We start from the raw sequence: 17,854 nt of genomic DNA, 5'->3' as shown, positions 1-17,854 counted from the left end.
GAAAATTTGGAATAGGCTTTTGCAAAAATAGACATGCGTATCTTTCTCTGCTTCTTCATATACAAACTGAGAAAGAAAAACTCCTGAAAGAATAGGAAGGGATAAGATAACTTTTTGCAAAAAAAAGTTAAGAAAGCACAATTTCCTCTGCCTCCCACCTGAGCATCCTTGGGCTAGTGTTAGTCACCAGCTCAGCTCTCCACAGGTACCCGTGGGAATGGTATGTGTGTTAGAGCCTCCTCTTCACAGATGAGGAAACAGGCCAAGAAAAGTTAGGAAACTCGACCAAGGTCACACAACTAGGAAGTGGTAGAATCAGGTAGAATTGACTGTAGCCAGGAATTCAGATGGACTCCCACGCTCTCTGTGAAACACATAACCAGGACCTGACATAGCAAGCACAGAACGAATTATTATTGTTGTTATTGTTGTGTATGCCAGCTGTTATTTTAACGATATTAGCTTTGTTATTTGTTCTTGCATTTTTTTCATTTAAAGTCTTATGCAGCCTCTGCATTTGGGGAGTGCAACATCTCATAACTTAGTCTAAGGAACTGGGTTACCTTTCCTATAAAACATTTTCTTTTGATTTTCTTGATTTCATTTTGTCCTGTCTCTTTACCTAAGCTTTTGCCTAAATGTGTGAAAATATTTTTACTTCCTTTCAGAGACTTTTACATTTGTTGTCTAACATTTTAAATAGAGTTTTGTTTTGAGAACATGAGTGGAATTCAGCAGTATTTTAAAACTCATACATAAATTGTAAAAATTGGCTGAAATCAAAGGTGGTAGAATTGCAGCGCAACTCAAGAAGGTGCCATTTTTATAGAATTAAAAATTAAGGGAAAATTTGCATTCTGAATATTTTGGCTATTTATAATGTTTGTCACAATTTTACACAATTCAAATAATATTTGACTTTTATTAAAGTTCAAAGAGAACATAAAACAAACCCATGCTTGGACTGAAATTTAGCCTTGGTACTTTCAAAAAAGAAAAATTCTAGAAGAAAATACTTTTTTCCTGATAATGGGTACTGTGTAACTACTGGAGATTGTTTCTACAAATACCACTTTTTATTCATTTTACATACTGCCTGGTATCCTTGTTATATGTACTGAAGCATCTTTTAAGAACCTGAAAAATACGTAGAGGCCTTATGCTAGTTGCTTAAAGTTTTGGTGTTTGTTTTATGCATTAAAATCCTAGGATAGGAGTGATAAAATTCAACCTGCTTACTATTATTTTAGTGGAACTTGCATTTTTGTATTATTGTTTATGTAAGTAAATACCGCCCTTTCATACATAGACACTGTATGTAGCGAATTATTTCAGCCAGACCCTGGCTTGGCTGTGATAATAAACCTCAGGCAATAACATTGTCCTCCTGAAATTCCAAGTCACTCTTTTAAGATATTCCTTTCCATCTTCATTTGTGAGGGGTTCATTTAGTAATATGTTATTTAGTGTGCTGCTACACTGGTAAAAAATATAAATGCTGTTGTTGTAATGTTAACTCCAAACTTTTAAGACACAGAATTATGTCTTATATAAAACTTTAGAATCTGGTAGTTCTGAAGTATATGCCCTTCAGATCAGCCCTAAATTAAGCAAGTTGAATCCTCCGTGTTGGCCATGCTTGAGAAATGCTATAGATACGATCAGAAGGTTCAGTGGTACATGTAACACTCTGTCATGTTCCTTCATGTGACTTTTAAAGGTTAGCAAGTTTTCATATTGCTGTGTTTTTCTTTAATAAGCTGCTTGTGAAAATATGAGTCCTTTCAAACTTAGCATACCAAAAGTAATAAAGCTAAGACAAAGGAGCTGGAAACAAATAAAAAGAAAAAATTAGTTCACATTGCTTCGGAGAGTCTCTAACATAAAAGAAGCAAAGGAAATCTCTGCTGTTATCTACCTGTGATCCTGGCAGAGAATTCGAGGACTGCAGAAATTACCCAAGTTCTCCTCCATTCCCCCAGGGCCCTATGCAGTTAAACCTCGAGTGTGGAGCAGAGACTATTACTGGCTGTGTCCGCAGTGCCCATGAGTCTCCACTGGGAAATTACTGTTTGTTTCCTTGTAGGGAAGACAAATTTAAAATTCCATAAAAACACAATGAGTAATCATGTTTATCGGGCAATACAAATGTTTTAATGTCTGAAGTAAGTGTCAGATTGAATATACATTTTTGCTTTACTCCAGTAAATCAGGAGGAAATTCATCATCCAGTTTGGGTGACATAGTACCTAGTTCCAGAAAATCTACACCTCCATCCTCTGGTAAGTAGGTGATAAATGTTGGCCAATGTGCATACTGCATTTCCTGCTTTCCTCAGTCTTACCTAGTTGTGTGAATTTACTTGCATTGAATTCCTGCGCAAACCCTACAGATGTTAAAAGGGATCAGCAATAAGAGTGCCCATATACAGTTAGGAAGATTCTGGGAAAATTTTTTCTGGCTTTGGAAAAGTAATAAAGGAAACATACCAATGCGTTCACTGTCAGTTGCCTTAATGGTCAAAGTGACAGATGTACTTAACGCTTTATTCCTAGCCTCCACCGTGGCGCCCAGCACAGTATCATGAGCGCTGAATGGGTGAAGACCCTGTAACAGCCACAGTGCATGTGAAGGGTAGGCCTCACTGTTAAGTAAAAAGAGAAGAAGAATTAGAACTTTGGAAAGGTGAGGAAAGAAAAATAAAACAAGGGAATTACAGGCCTGACATGAGCTATACTCAAAAGGCTCTGTGAGAGATGTGGAAGATGTATAGAAGTGTCAAAAAAAATTAAAAATATTTGTGGGAAGAATGACTACTGTTTTATTTATAAAGTAGTAGATTCATGCTTAGGAGTGTTAGATAAAATAAAGGACGCCCAGGTAAAGTTGAATTTCACGTAAACAACAAATAACTTTTTAGTATAAGTAAATACAGTATGAGATATACTTAATGCTAAAAATGTATTGGCTGTCTGAAATTCAAACTTCACCGAATTTTCATTTGCTGAATGTGGCAGCTCTACCATTCTGTTACACTAGTTACACTTTGACTGCTGTGCCTTAAGAACAGGACTCCCCTATTACTAATCATCATACTTCATTTCGGACGTTGGTGGCTTTTAGAGACCAACCAAGGGCGTCTTAGTAAAAACTGTAGTCCATTTTACTTGAGCAAGATGTGAACATAATAAGAAATAGGTCACTGTAGGAAGCATGTTGATTTCAAAAAAAAACCCACGTACTTATAATTTAGAGCAATCCTAAATTGCTCAAAATTAATGTTTGTAAGGAAAAATTGTATGTTTGAAAGGAAAAATTGAAGCTTTTTTTATGTATTATGTGAGGCTTATGTCTTTCAACGACCAGCAGGGAGAAGATAGTGGACATTTTCTGAAGGCACAGGAGAAAGGAGCTTCTTAAAAGTGCCAGGCTGTAGGGACTGCAGTACAAACCTTATACTCTTCCTGTACACTGTAAATGCTGTCAGGAGACTCCCGAGACTGGGGACTAGGCCCCTGAATGGGAAAACGCTACCTCGTATTGCGATGTGGCGGCGGCAGCTCGTCCTGCAGCTGCAGCCCCGCTTCTGCAGGCCAGGGAGGCTCCTCCTCTCCTTCTCGCCTTCCTGCAGCCTTCTCCTCCTTTTGGCAGTGTAAGGAGAATGGGTGCATTTGGAAGAGTGAAGTTTGTGTATTTGTTGAAGCACATTTCCTTCTTGTAGCCAGATATGTGTCATTACTAAAAATAAAGTTCAATTAATAGTTTAATACAATCAAATAAAGGTGATTTAAACCTTCACCGAAGTTTTATACAGACACAGAACTCTTAAATAACTTTTCCTAATACTAAGAGTTGAAAATACTTGTGCCTGTGTGAATTGGAGATATTAACCAACTAAAAAAATTTATCGCAGGCACATCAGAACCCTAGTATGATTTTCGTATCAATAGCCCAACTTATCTAAAGGAAAACTTCAGGAAATTCTGCAGAGAGGGTCCCCACCCACTTCAAGGGAAAGCTACCTAAGCTATCAAATGCAGATTGGCCTGCAATTGCAATACTCATCTTTGTTTCCCCGGAGCCCTATTGACAATTCTTCTCATCCCTGGCTGGACCAAAGAAAATAAGCATCTGCCTGAACTAAATATATTTGGAGATGCTCAAGGATTTGCAAAAGGAAATACTTCCACTTCACATCTGGGAAATGGGGTAGTAGCCAGTTGTACAATGCATGCCCACAGCTACATGAATGCACACATACATGTTAACTCCCAGGTACCACTTAACTTGACTCAAGTGTCTACGATTAAACTAATATGTAAATCTCAAAAAATATCCCCAAGACTCTCTTAAAAAAATGCATCCTAGTGAGGAAGAATAAAGGAAACAAATTTCATATTATGGAAACAGTTCTTCCCAAGTAAATACCAATGTTTGCCAAGGTATGCAAGTATAAGTATGAAATTAAAAAGGAGTTATGTTTCTCAGCACAAGGAGAACCATCGAGTCGAATAAAGTACATAGAACTATGAATAGAATTGAACATGCTTAACTCTTCAGAAATTTCTTTAATGTTTTAAAAGTGGCCAGATGTTTTATATCCTCTGTGTTAGAATGAACCCATGTGGTTTTAGATTTAAGTTAACCAAAACTCAGAACTAGTAAGTTGGAATGTTTTTACCTTAGGGTTTTGAGCCCTTGTAACCAAATACAGGTGAATTTCGAATGCAACTCAGGCTGTGTGTGTAGGCAGCCAGCCAGCTGGGCAATGTCACAGCTAAACTTTGTATGCATTTCTGCTCCCCTTTAAAAAAATCAAAAAATTCATTTGATCAGAATCAGTGGATGAATCATAAAATCCAGTTCATGAACTTTGCTATGGCAAGGTCCTGTCAACTGTGACAGGCAAGTAGGTCTCAATTTCAAGAAGGCTCTCAGGGGGTACTGTCCTCTGAAGGTGGCCGTTATAAGCCCAATAAAAGATGAGAAAAGTAAACGTACACAGGAGTTTACTACCAGAAAAGAAACTTATCTGATGCTGGTTAAGACGTAGTATAAGAATACTGAAAAAGTGACACAGATCCTCTCTGTCATATCCAGGAAGACACTAATGACCTGCTTACTAAGATGAGACTCAAGGATACACATTGTAGGGTGCTATGAAAGTCAGCATCTATTCCTAACCCTGGGCACGTTTTATAATGTTTCCATTACACACTATGGGCTGAACCATTTCGTTCATCAATATGCATACATGGCAAAGAGAGAGATGTATTTACTAGGTAAATCTAAGTAAGTTCCTGGAATTAACTCAGTCCATCATTACCTTCCCTGGAGAGAAAATTATACCTCATCTTTGTGCCAGCAATAGCTGACATTTTCAATATTGTTCAAACAATGCCAGGTTTTACATGTTTACAGGTTTTACAGGTTTACATCATAGGCTTGTGACCTAATGAAATGAAAAGGAACAATTAAACAAGAGATCCTAGGTTTCAAAAGGCTGAGTCATCTAATATCTGTAGTAACTTCAGAATTGAAAAATAACATGATGCCTGTCAGATGGCCTCCTATTGTTTGAAAAGGTTAGCAGCAGCTGTCAGGAGCACTGACTCAGCTTGCGTATCACAGGCAAGGGTAGTGGCTTTGCAGCACCAAGCTGCCTGTTATTTCAAGCAGGTAATTTGTTCCTTAAATCTGAATGTACTGCAGTTTCTGTTAGAGAGGTAACATGTGTAAGATGATGCTATGAAACTTTCCTGGGGTGAGTAGATTTTTCCTCTTTCCTTCTACTTGACCTCATCTAAATCACGGGATGATTTTCTGGTGAGCCCAACTCTATGATACTTTCTGCATTCTGACCCTGAGGATGCGGCCGCACTGGGGAGCGAAGGGGACTCTGAGCCCACTGGCTTTGAGAAGGGACCTCACCTGAAGAGGCTCCAGTGCAGAGAGAGGATGGGGCTCCAGAGGCAGGAGAACTGTGTTCTGAGTCCCAGCTCTGCTGAGTTTTTGCCTCTCGAGAACAAGTCCTTTACACTCTTTAAGAGTTTGTATTTTAAAACTTAAAAATATGAGAGTCGACAGTTATCTTTAAAATACTTTCCAGCTCTGATTTTAACAGTTAATAAAATTCTCTAGTAATTGCACATGGAAGCATTTTATAAACTTCAAAATGAGATGATGGGCCTTTATTTATTTTTATTTAACCCTTAATTTTTAAGTGAAATATTTTCATGGTAAAAAGATTTTTAAACGGGAAGGCACGTCAAACCACAAACCTAGACCTCTCATTCTGCAGATCAGGAGACCAGTGACACATTCTCTTAGGTCTGTGTGCCCTTCCACCTCTTGTGTTATATCTGGTGGCTTTATAGAAATCATTGGAAGTCTCTTTAGGTCACTGTACTAGACTCATGTCATTTGGAGATCATTGGACCCAGTGTTTCCCCTATTAGTCTTCAATCAGGCCTGCCCTTTAGTCAGGGTGCACAGATCACCTTGAAATCATTTTAATCCCGCCCTTTCTGGAGCCTTCCCTGAGTCGTTTCCCTTGTGTATGACTTCTTTGTGTGGTCAGAATTTAGGATATTCTATCTCTCTTTCCTTTAAACGCCTGTTGCATTTTGAGTGAACCTTTTCATGTTGCCCTATTTTCCTACAAAACCAAGCAAAATAAGGAATCTGAGGAACATTGGAGTTGCTTATTACCTCAAAGCTGGTTGAAGATATTGTAAGAAGTGAAGTGAAATGTTCTGTACCATACTTACATACATCGATATGGAAAATATCAATATTATATTTGAAACTACAAATTAAAATTATTTCTCTAAAAATATTTTTCAAGACCTAGCATAAAATTGATCAAGCAAACAGCTATCATAAGGGGAACTTTCAGTTTTGTTAGGTTTAATTACATTGTATTCTTAACTTGCTTTACCTTTAAATTTTACTTTGTTTACTGTGCTAAGCACTCATGATAGATCTTTTACTGAGATTAATTTTATTTGCTTTCATTTTGTTTTTTTATAACCTCTTTTTCCTCTCCTGTCTACCTGATGATTTTTGAATTGTTTGTCTGTATATAGCTATAGACATAGATGCTACTGGCTTAGATGCAGAAGAAAATGATATTCCAGCAAACCACCGCTCCCCTAAACCCAGTGCAAACAGTGTAACGTCACCCCACTCCAAAGAGAAAAGAATGCCCTTCTTTAAGAAGGTAACATTAACTTCCAAGCTCCCATCTGTCCACCTGCTCAACTGCACTGCGTCACATTTCTAGTCCTGTTGACTGTCTGCGTCCTTGATAAGCCAATAACATGCATGCTCTGTTATTCTTTGTTTCTCTTCCATGCTGCTGTAGCTAAGCAGAAGCAGAAATCGGTAAGTCTACATTGACATAAGCTGTGTTTATCCTGCCACTGGCATCATTAGCATTCAATCCCGCAGTTTTACAAAATACAATCATTTCTGTCCTAAGAAAAGAGCCTACCAAACAGCTGATTGAGTCCATGCATTGCAAACCAACTAAATTCAGTGAGTGACCTGTGAGAGCACCATTACAGTACTTATCCTTTTTGATGGAATAATATCTACCACCAAGGGAACGTGTTTAAACCTTCAAGGGTGTCAAACACTGACAACGCCATATAATGCACCTCTACTGTGCATGCTTATTCTGTCTGTCTTTGTCTTTCTTTTTTCTGGAAAGTTAACTTATAATCAAGCATATTAAAACCATTATTAGATTCTGATTTATGGTATCCAGATACATAGCTTGTACTAAAAAAAAAAAAAGTTATTCAAGTCTTAATTTAGTCAGTATTTAAACTTCTAATCCATTAGGTGCAAAATCTGCAGATGAACAAGACCAGTGGAAAACTGCAGGCTTGTTTTGGCGGTTTACTGTGAGTTTTTCCTATTGTCATATATAAATACTCTCCCAATGTTCTTGCCTCCTCCATCAGTCAGATTTCAGCATCTCACCTGTTGGACAATGGGGCGGTGGCCATGTGTACAGCCTTTGCCACAGGCCAACCAAGATGCCACACAGTGATGCTCCTCGTCCCCTGACTGAAAGCTAGGTAGTCCTTAGCTCTCTTTACTCCAGACAAAATCTAGTTCCTTTCAGCACATTTTGTAGCTTCAAAGCATTACTTTTAAGGATGTCTCCCCACCAATGTCCCTTCCTTCCCTTCTTTCACACACCACTTTCCACAGCCTGTGATGCTTTGTAGTCCTATTTCTTCATGTCACCAAGCCCTATACAACCATGGGTATCTCTTGACACACAGATGCTGAGTAAAACCTACTCTGCTGCAAACTCTCCACAGCCTAAACTCTTTCCCTCCTACACAAGTATTTTGCTCTGTGGAGGGACTCTAAAGTCATCAATGAGGTGTCCAACACAGAACTGTGACGTTGCTGTTTTTTAAATAAATTGTGGTTACTTTAATCATGGAAGACCTCAGCATCGCAGGCAAAAATTAAAACAGCTGGATTATTTGTGTGAGCACAGAAGCCCCAGCCCATCTCTCTGGTCCTACCTTCTTGTCACAGTGAAAACTTTCGGCCAAGGGACTGGTAGTGCGGAAGCCTAGAAAGTCAACGTTGCCAACTGAGCTGCTCTGGGCTTTACTGAGCAGTAGCATGAGCTGAAACCATGTTAGTCAAGATAATATTTTTTGAATTTTTCTTATTGCTAAATTCCACAACTTTAAAAACGTTTATCACAATTTTTCCACTGAAGAATTCGTACAACATAAGGTTAGCAGAAAAAAGTAGATAAAAATGATGGTGTCGTTATCAATAGGGCACAAAGTACCAATATTCCATCAAACAAGGTAATTTCTGTAGCTACCCTATTGATTAAGCTGACTGATTACCAGCAGTCACAGATCGAAGGAACCAAAGACCTGTCAAACACTGGGCCAGTTAATAATTAAAGACTTAAAATAAAATTTCTTGGTAGCCATTACTAAAATGCATGCAATTGATATTCCTAATTACAATGGTGGAAAAGGTATTCTTCTAATCATAGTTACAAAGACTTGGCTTCTAAACATTTTCAGTATAATCCCAGGTGGTATAACTAATAATTTAATAAATATGCTTATGATGCCTTCGGCACTGGTATTCATTCTTCTTATGTTATTGATTATGTGGTCAACTTCAGTGTAGAGTTCACGAACAAAACAAAAAGAAAACTTGAGATTTAGTGTGACATTGTTATCCATGTTCTAGGTCGCTTTTAGAGTGGTGCTTATGTGGCATTTGTGCTGTCACTGTATTATGTTTGTCTTGGGGTTTTTTTCTGTTTAAAAATGCATTCTACCTTTATTGCGACTTTTTAAAATTAACTTTGAATACTAGGTAAAATTTTAAGAGGTAAAATTTGACAGCACAATCACAGTAATATTTTCTCCCCTCTGATCATACTTGTCTATGACTATTACCAAAATCTCAGATGGAAGCTTTAGAATTTGAAATGGTTTTTAATTCCCCCCTTAAATTGAATTGGATTCAGAAAGTTTGTAATGAGCAATTTTAAGCAACAATAAAATGTTCTGGAGCAACAACAGGCTTATGCAAAAATTATATTCATATTCACATATTATCAAATTCTTAAAATAGTTTAAAGAATATTTTTCTGTTGGTCGATGTTACGAAAAGAAATTCGTAAAATATTTTTTCAGAGGCTCCTTAATGCAGAAAAATTCACATAACAATGATTTGTTTACCTCAGTTCTAAGGCCATCTCTCTCTCTTCTGCATTAAAAAATGTCATTTTGGGGATCAACATAACATTTTTTGCTATCAAAATAGCCAATTTTAATATAATCAAACAAATTAGTGGTTTCCTAATGTTTAGGAAAAAATTTATTTTGATTATTTTATTTGAAGCAATGAAGCTCAAAAGTTTGGAAAGTTTTAGAAATTGCTACCCAATTTAGCTCCTCCCCCTTCTCTTCCAAAAGGAAGAAAAATTGGGGGAAACCCTGACTTAGTTATATAGCAGAAGCACCACTTCACACTCTTGAGAAGCTTTTTAGAGATGCAAGTTGATAATGAACCTTTGGAGGCCACTGAAACAGGCTTGAGTATCACACATTCACCTTTTCTCCAAGACACATAAACCTTCCTTTTTAAGTTTCAAGACTTGGAAACCAAAAATCCAAAAATATTAATCTTAAACTGTAGATAGTAATCCTGATTACTGTTTACTGAAACAAGCATGCCTGCTATTTTAAACTCTTACAGAAAAGTAGGACTTTTCAAGTATTTGGTAATGAGAGTTACAGTGTTTTGAAACTAGGTTCTATCCAGGTAAGACAGACATCTAAGACGCAAAGGTAATGAGACGTTTCTTTTCTTCATACTTAACCATGTTAGGTCTGAAAAAGTGGCTCTTCAGAAAATTCCAATGCATCTGAAAAGCAGTCTTAACTCCAGTCAAGCCTAAAGCATCTATTCTGCATGAGGCATGTTTCTGTCTGTTCTGCCGACTAGTTTTCATCCAAAAGTAGCACCTTCTGCTTTAGGAACTAATCTGTTAGCATTTCTTAAGGAGAGAGAGAAAAAAAAAACGCAACTGTAGACCGTTTAGTAACTTGAAAACTTTAGGAAAATCAACCCACCAATCTTTGATTGGGTTTATTGAGAAGATGCAAGTTAAAAATAAATACATAAATGTCTGGAAAGCCAGTGCCTCGTAATACTGAGTTCAGAAAGAACAGTTTTTATGCAAAATACTTAAGTTCCCATTGCCTGTTAACTACCTGAAGTCATCTCCTCTCTCCCCAGACAGAGCACACGCCCCCCTATGATGTGGTACCTTCCATGCGACCCGTGGTCTTGGTGGGCCCTTCTCTGAAAGGGTACGAGGTAAGTGGCTGGTAGCTGCCCTCTGGGGCACACTTGACCTTTGCATGCTGAACTGCTTTGTGACACAACCTCCTCCTCCTGACTCTTGAATTTAGAACTTAAAGAGCTCCTACCAGCAAAGCGTGTTGTTTTTCAAGCTGTAGTATACATTGCTTTCTGTTTTGTTGTTTTATTTTCTTGGCTGTTGCTCTGGAGATTCCTGCCAACTACAGTCTACTCAGTCCAGGGAATAGTACTAGATGGAGAGGGACTGAGGCCACTCGTGATGTAATGTATTGTCATTAGAACATCAGAATAAATTCAGGGAACTTTGACTTTTGAATTTTCATTGTATTGGAACTCAAAACAGAAAAGTGGCGTGATCTCACATGCTTCTTTTTGCAAATGGGAAGCCCAAGTTTTCAGGCATTCTTATGAGGAATAAAATTGCTCTGTTGTAATAGTAATATTTTTATTGTATCTTAATTTATTGCTTGCTCAATTGCAGGTCACAGATATGATGCAAAAAGCATTGTTTGATTTTTTAAAACACAGATTTGAAGGGCGGTGAGTATTTCAGGATCCTGGGTATTGTGGATTTTTGTCTTGAAGATGGCAAAACCTGGGTGGGACAGGCATGTGTGATCCCAAGAGAAAACTGAAGTCTATGGGGTGACGGGAAATTCCATAAATATTTGTCACATTTGTTCGGCCCCTCCTCAGACCTGGATAATCCATCTCACGGTTCCTGCATCTGCATTCGTAATGTGAACCTGGCCAAATGCCTGCTGACTAATCTCACCCCAAATTCCTGGTCAACTGACCCTCGTTGCTGCCCAGAAATCATACTAAATATCCCTCTTCCATTTACTTTTCTACTTTCCTAAAACCTTTCATACCAGCCCCTCTCTCCCCAGACCCCTAACATCCCCTGCTCGTCTTGCTGTCTCCCCCACAATCTTGCTTCCTGTTTCACTGAGAAAATACAAACAGGAGAACTTTCAAGAGTTCCCACCACCACACCTACACCCACTCACATGTTTGCCTGCTCTGCTTTTCTCCTATTATTACCCTTAGCAATGGCCGACCCATCCACTTGGGCTCTAGACCCATTCCCCACCCCCACCCAACACAGCCACAACAACCTTTTCCTCTCTCCTCATCACTATTTCCCGTTCTGATGAAAGCACCATAAGCATACAAGACATAGTTGTTTCTTCCTTCGATAAAAAAGTTGCCCTCATTTCCCCTCTAACTGCTCCATTTTCCTCCTTTTCTTTATAGCAAAACTCCTTGAACAAGTTGTGGTTACATGCTCTCTTCTAATAGCTCCAGTTATGTGTCCATCGGTCACCACCCAAAACTAGTCATGTCAGATCACCAGTTATGTCTGTGGTCCTCACATTGCTAAGTCCAGGGTGAATCTTCAGTCTTCCTGTCAAGTGATGTGGTAGGCCACATCATCCTCTTTTCAATGCTTTGTTTGGTTTCTGGAACCACACTTTCCTGGTTTTTCTTCTTTCTCACTAGCTACTTCTTTGTCTCCTTTGCTGATTCTTCCCCATTAACTAGATACCTTCTAAACAACAGGGCTAAGTTGGTCTACTTGCTGTTCTATCTATACTCCTTTGGTGATGTCATTTGATGTCAGACTTTTAAATAGCATTTCTTTATTGGTCTCTCCTCTTAATTTCAGACCCATATATCCAACTGCATATTTCAATATCACCACTAAGATCTCTAATGGACTTCTCAATCATGACCTTCCAACTTATGGCCAAACCTGTTCCTCTTGTTGCCTTCCATTTCTCTATTAAGAGTTTTTTCATCTTTCAGTCCCAAGACCCTTCAGCTCCAGGTCATTGAATCATCTTTGATTCAGTTCTTTATCTCTCCCACCTCACACTCAAATGCTGTTATCTCTGTCTTCAAAATATATCAAGAGTCTAACCACTTTTTAGACACCCTCTACTTTTGGTCTGAGGACTATCATCTCCTCCCTGGATTATTGCAATAAATAGTTTCCTATTTATTGAATTTTAGTCCCCGCTCCCTTAAAGTCTGCTCTCAATTCAGCAACCTCAATGACCTGTTCAGTTGTGAGCTGGACCTTATCACCCCTTTGTTCAGATCTATCCAATGTCTTCTCTTTTTACTCAGCATTAAAACCAAAGTTCTTAGTGGCCTAAAAGAGTACCGCCCCCACGGCCTGACCATCCATATACCCACGCCCCTCTGGCATTTTATCTCTCACTGCTCTCCCCTTTGCTCCTTCTAGTCCTGCCATACTCACTTCTTTGTTATTCCGTAAGTGTTCCAGACAGCCAGATACATACCTACCTCAAGGCCTTTGTATTTACAGTTCCCTGTACTAGAAATACTTTTCCCTTAGATATTTTTCTTACTATATGCGTATACATAGATATATACATATATCCACACACATGTACATATGTTCTCATCCTTCTCAGACTTTTCTCCATGATTCTTTTATGTATTTTCTTTATAAATTTTGTTTGTTGTCATTCTTCCACACTTAGAATACAAGCTGCACGAGGGCAGAATTTTTTGAAGTCTGTTTTGTGAACTGTTGTGTTCTCCCTGCCTAGAACTGTGAACAACAAACGGATGAATGTTGAATGAATGTCTCTTGTGTTCTCTCTGCTAGGGAAATGCAGTAATATCAAAGCCACTTATTGTCTTTGACTATAAGGAACTCATGTGTAAATCATGAATTGAAACCCCAAGCAGTAAAATGTGAAGTAAATGAAATGGCAGCTAGGTGGATGTGTGTCCAAGGTACAAGTAGCATAAATGGAGGAAGAATTAACACTGATTTAGGGATGTCAGCATCCAGGAAAGGTTTTAAATGGAACCTATGATTTCACCACCAAGTGAATTAGGAGGAGGAGGGGCATGTCCACCAGAGGGTGTAAAGTGTGTGACAACATCAAGGTAAGACACAGCATCATGTGTGAGGGAAACCACCTAGAGACCTTCAAGTCAAGTCTAGGCAGAGAGTGACTGGTAACAAAGACAGGGCTATGTTTAGTGTGTCATGTTAATCAACTTAGACTTAATCATTTTCTTTTCCTCCCCTTGCCTTGTTCTGTAAATATTTATTGAGCACATTCTATGGGCCCAGACATTAAGAGGAGCAAAAGCAGACAAGGACCTTGGCTTCATGGAGCTTACTTAGGGCCTATTGGGAGGCAGCCTTGAATCAAATAACCAGTGGGCACCATAGTAAAGGTTAAGCCAACTTCTGAAGCATCAAAGATATGATGGGAGCCCAAAATGGAAACTTAAAAATTTAAACTAAGTAGATTATAGGGGTCATGGGAATATACAGATCTGGTGAATAATTTTGTATTTTTGACAAGATAAACGTGCTGATTTTTTTTTTCACAGTCCTTTTCTTCCCCTATCCTAACAATACAAATACATTAGATGATGTCTGTAGGTTTCAGTGTTCTTTTAGATTCCTGAACATAGTACTTTCTTTCTTGACTACACCTGCTTCTACAGCCATTTCTTATTTATACTGACTTTTGGCAGGAGAGACAAGGACAAAGAGAGGAACTTTTAGAGGAATGCAAATATCGTTAGTAATCAAGCAAAAGACTGAAAGAGATAGAAAAGGAACAGAATTCAAGGTATAAAAAGACTTTATGATCAAAGGCCACCAAACCAAATGATCCTAATTAGATGTTTTTGTTTTCCATTGCTTTATGAAATATATTTCATTTTGTGCCAGGAAACACAGCTTGATCCTTGGGCCTTTGGCTTGGTCCAAGGCTTTCAGGTCCTGGCCAAGTATAAAAGGCATGCCTCTAATTGGGCCTATTTAGCTTTCACTTCTTTATTCTTGGCTCTGTCAGTTATCACAATTTGGAATTATCCACATGAGCGTGCACACCCAGAAAATTCTGCTAGATGGGGCGCTTTGCTCTCCGTGACTGAGTTAACCCAAAGTCCTTTCCCAAAAGCCACAGATGGGGAAATGAGATGGAATTTCCTGACCTACCACTTCTGTTCGAGCCTGAGTATGTTTTGAATTTGGAAGACAGATTCCAGCCATAAGGTGTATCTTGGACCATGTTCTAAAGTATCGGCCATCCAGATTGATTACATTTAGGAAACGCATAAACAAAATATCTGCATATCGTATCAATCTTCTGTTTCTGGGCAGGAGTAATTTCCATGTGGCTTTATTAATGGACCAGATTTGGCTCATCTTAACTCACAGAGCTGGAGTTCAACTTTCTCGGCCTGTGATCACCAAAGATTTTTAAAGGAAGTAACAGTGTCCATAAGGCAGAACTTCAAAAAGCCATGCAAAAACTTAACATCTATTTTTCATCCATAACAAGACACTCAGAGTAACTGTATCATTAAATGCCTTTGCTTTCGGCAAGCCAAGGTAACATCAATGGGTGGAAAGTCATCAAAAGTACCAGTTATGTCTAGTTCTAAATAGACATGTAATTCTGAAAGGACAAAGTAATTACTCCTTAATTATCCATTAAGTAAACTAATTTTTTTTTAAATTAAAGCCCAAGAGGGAAAAATATGAAAGGAAGTGTTGGTGATGAAAAGATTCTAGATAGGAATTCTCTTCTGTTCTTTAACTTAGTTAAGTTCATTTGCTGAAGCCCTGGGCAGTTGTTAGAATCCTGATACTCATTGTTACAATAGCATTTCAGTTGTCAAGTCAAAGAAGAGATGATAAATCATTATCCTTTCTGTTGTGTGCAATAGAGTAGCCCATTTAAATTGGATCGACCCTAACCACCCCTGTCATGTATACAGAGCAGTTTCCAATCACCTGGTAGGACAAGGTCAGGTAAACTAGCAAGGAAATCTGGGACAAGAAGGAAAATGATGAATTCAGCTGTCCTCCCAGTGTTTTTAAAATGTCAGCTCTTAGCACTGAAGTGTCTAGAATTCATATTGGATTGCCATAGGGATATGTATATGCTGAATTTTGTGCAAAGGGATCTTACTGAAAAAAATCAGTAATCTGGGAAATATTATGTCACTTTATTTAGAGGGGAATTTACTTAGATGTGAGACAACTTTTTCCAAACTGGTGGTTGTCTGCCTTGGCTGTATGTTAGAATCACCTATAGCATTTAAAAACAAACAAACAAAAAACAAACAAACAAACAAAAAACCCCACAAGGGCTTTATTCCATTGGTGGCAAATTGGAGCCAAATCTCTAGGGTGGGACCTACTCTAACTTTAAAAGCTTATTCGGCAATTTTGATGTACCAGGAGCATGGACAAGCACTCCTCTAAACTGAATTGTCCCCACAGTTTTGCCCTTAGGACTTTCAAGGTCTTTTTTCTTGGTGGAAACTCAAGCAATGACAATTCCCAAAACATACTTAAGGAGTTGAAATAGGATAGTCTTCACACAGTGTGCAAAGCTCACCATGTAAGCAGGTCAGTGGAAGCCTGGCTGGACAACACATGTGGAAAGAAAAAAGCGTATGGGACAAAGAGGAGGATGTATTGTTACAGAAAACCCTGTCCTTCTGCTGAATGGACTCAGACATGAGATGCACCCAAGTGGCTTTTCTCTTGTCCTGTCACCTCTGTGATCCCAGATGGCACCCATTACAGGGCAGCCTGCCTCCCAGTGGGCACTTCAGGGGCACAGGACCCAGATGCAGTGCACGGGCCCCACTCAGCTGAGCTGGTATAATGCCCAGTAGCGCAGGCACCCCCTCTCCCCTCCGCCCAGAACACACTGCCCACAGTATCCGTGCGGCTCAGCGGTTGCGAGGGCTGGGGTGGCCTGACCACAGAGAGGTAGCATAGGGGAATTTGGTAGCGGGGGAGATAAAATTATTCTGCATCATGAATGTGACGGTGGATGTAGAACTCGGTGAATTGGTCCCAGCTCATAAGCGATCGATTTTTATGGTATACAGATAAAATTGTTTTGCAGAATCCTGTAATCCCTTTCCACACTGTACTGAATGTGCTGCTATCCAAATGGCAACCAATTTTAACTGTGCTAGCTATATCTTTTGGCATTTACGCCTTGCCTACAAACTACATACTTAATTGGCTGTGTGAGTCTTCGGTGTTAGGCATCACCCGCTGACCTGCACCGTGCCGCACGCTCACACCCAGCCCTCTGCTGTCTCTCACACACCCCTGCACACACATCGCGCCCTCCAGTGTCCCAACAGTTAAGTCATGATTTTTGGCCGGCTCTATTTTTAGTATGTATTATAGCCATGTCAATAATATTTACATGGGCCATGTCAAATACCCTAAAATTACTTTTTCATGTGCATTTTCTTTGTGGTTGCTCTGAGGTAAATAATTTTACTTTTTACACTTGCTTAATTTGCTATATATTTGGCACTAGTTTTGCCGCCTATTCTCCCTCAGTTGTCTAAATCTCCTCACAATAGATTCAAATGCACCAGGTAGTCTCTCCACTTTGTACTTTTGAATCTCTGGGGGTGTTCTGGCCTGCTCCCGTCTGGATGACTTCTCTCTATGTTGGGTGTACAGTTTCCATTCCAGGACATCCCTTGTCATTTCCTTGGGATTGCTGTCACCTTCCCTTTGGGCTTGGAGCCCCTTTTTCCTAGACCCTTGATCTCTTTCAGGGTTTACCACAACATCCTCTAATAGATTCTCTGGAAAGAGTACATAAAACTTTCTTTGAGATCTGAATGTCTAAAAACGTCTTTAGCCTGGCTGGTGTGGCTCAGCGGATTGCGCGCCAGCCTGAGAGGTTGCCAGTTCAATTCCTGCTCAGGACACATGCCTGGGTTGTGGGCCAGGTCCCCCACTGGGGATGTGCAAGAGGCAGCTGATTGATGTGTCTCTTGTGCATTGATGTTTATCTCCCTCTCTTTCTCTTTCCCTTCCCCTCTCTCTAAAAAATGATATACAATCTTTAAAAATGTCTTAAATCAGCCCTCCCATTTAATTGATAGTTAAAATGGTAATGGAATTCTG

The 17,854-nt window shown here is 39.1% G+C and overlaps 1 protein-coding gene across 7 annotated transcripts in view; it reads left to right on the top strand.

The window, feature by feature from the left end:
• The window catches only part of CACNB2 (calcium voltage-gated channel auxiliary subunit beta 2), a 326,918-nt gene that overhangs the window by 295,276 nt on the left and 13,788 nt on the right, over positions 1–17,854 (top strand). For 3 of the 7 annotated variants that reach the window (XM_054593047.1, XM_054593072.1, XM_054593079.1), the window contains 4 exons: positions 2,206–2,282; positions 7,367–7,386; positions 10,807–10,887; positions 11,375–11,433. In XM_054593047.1, the coding sequence (XP_054449022.1) occupies positions 2,206–2,282; positions 7,367–7,386; positions 10,807–10,887; positions 11,375–11,433 (237 nt within the window). Of the gene's footprint in view, positions 1–2,205; positions 2,283–7,088; positions 7,223–7,366; positions 7,387–7,848; positions 7,911–10,806; positions 10,888–11,374; positions 11,434–17,854 lie in introns of all 7 variants that reach the window. The other 4 variants (XM_054593040.1, XM_054593065.1, XM_054593031.1 and 1 more) reach the window with 2 other exon arrangements.

Source organism: Pteronotus mesoamericanus, unplaced genomic scaffold, assembly GCF_021234165.1.
Source record: "Pteronotus mesoamericanus isolate MK-2021 breed Mesoamerican mustached bat unplaced genomic scaffold, CSHL_Meso_final contig_130, whole genome shotgun sequence".
Taxonomy (NCBI): Eukaryota; Metazoa; Chordata; class Mammalia; order Chiroptera; family Mormoopidae; genus Pteronotus; species Pteronotus mesoamericanus.
This window is presented reverse-complemented; position numbering and strand designations above follow the sequence as displayed.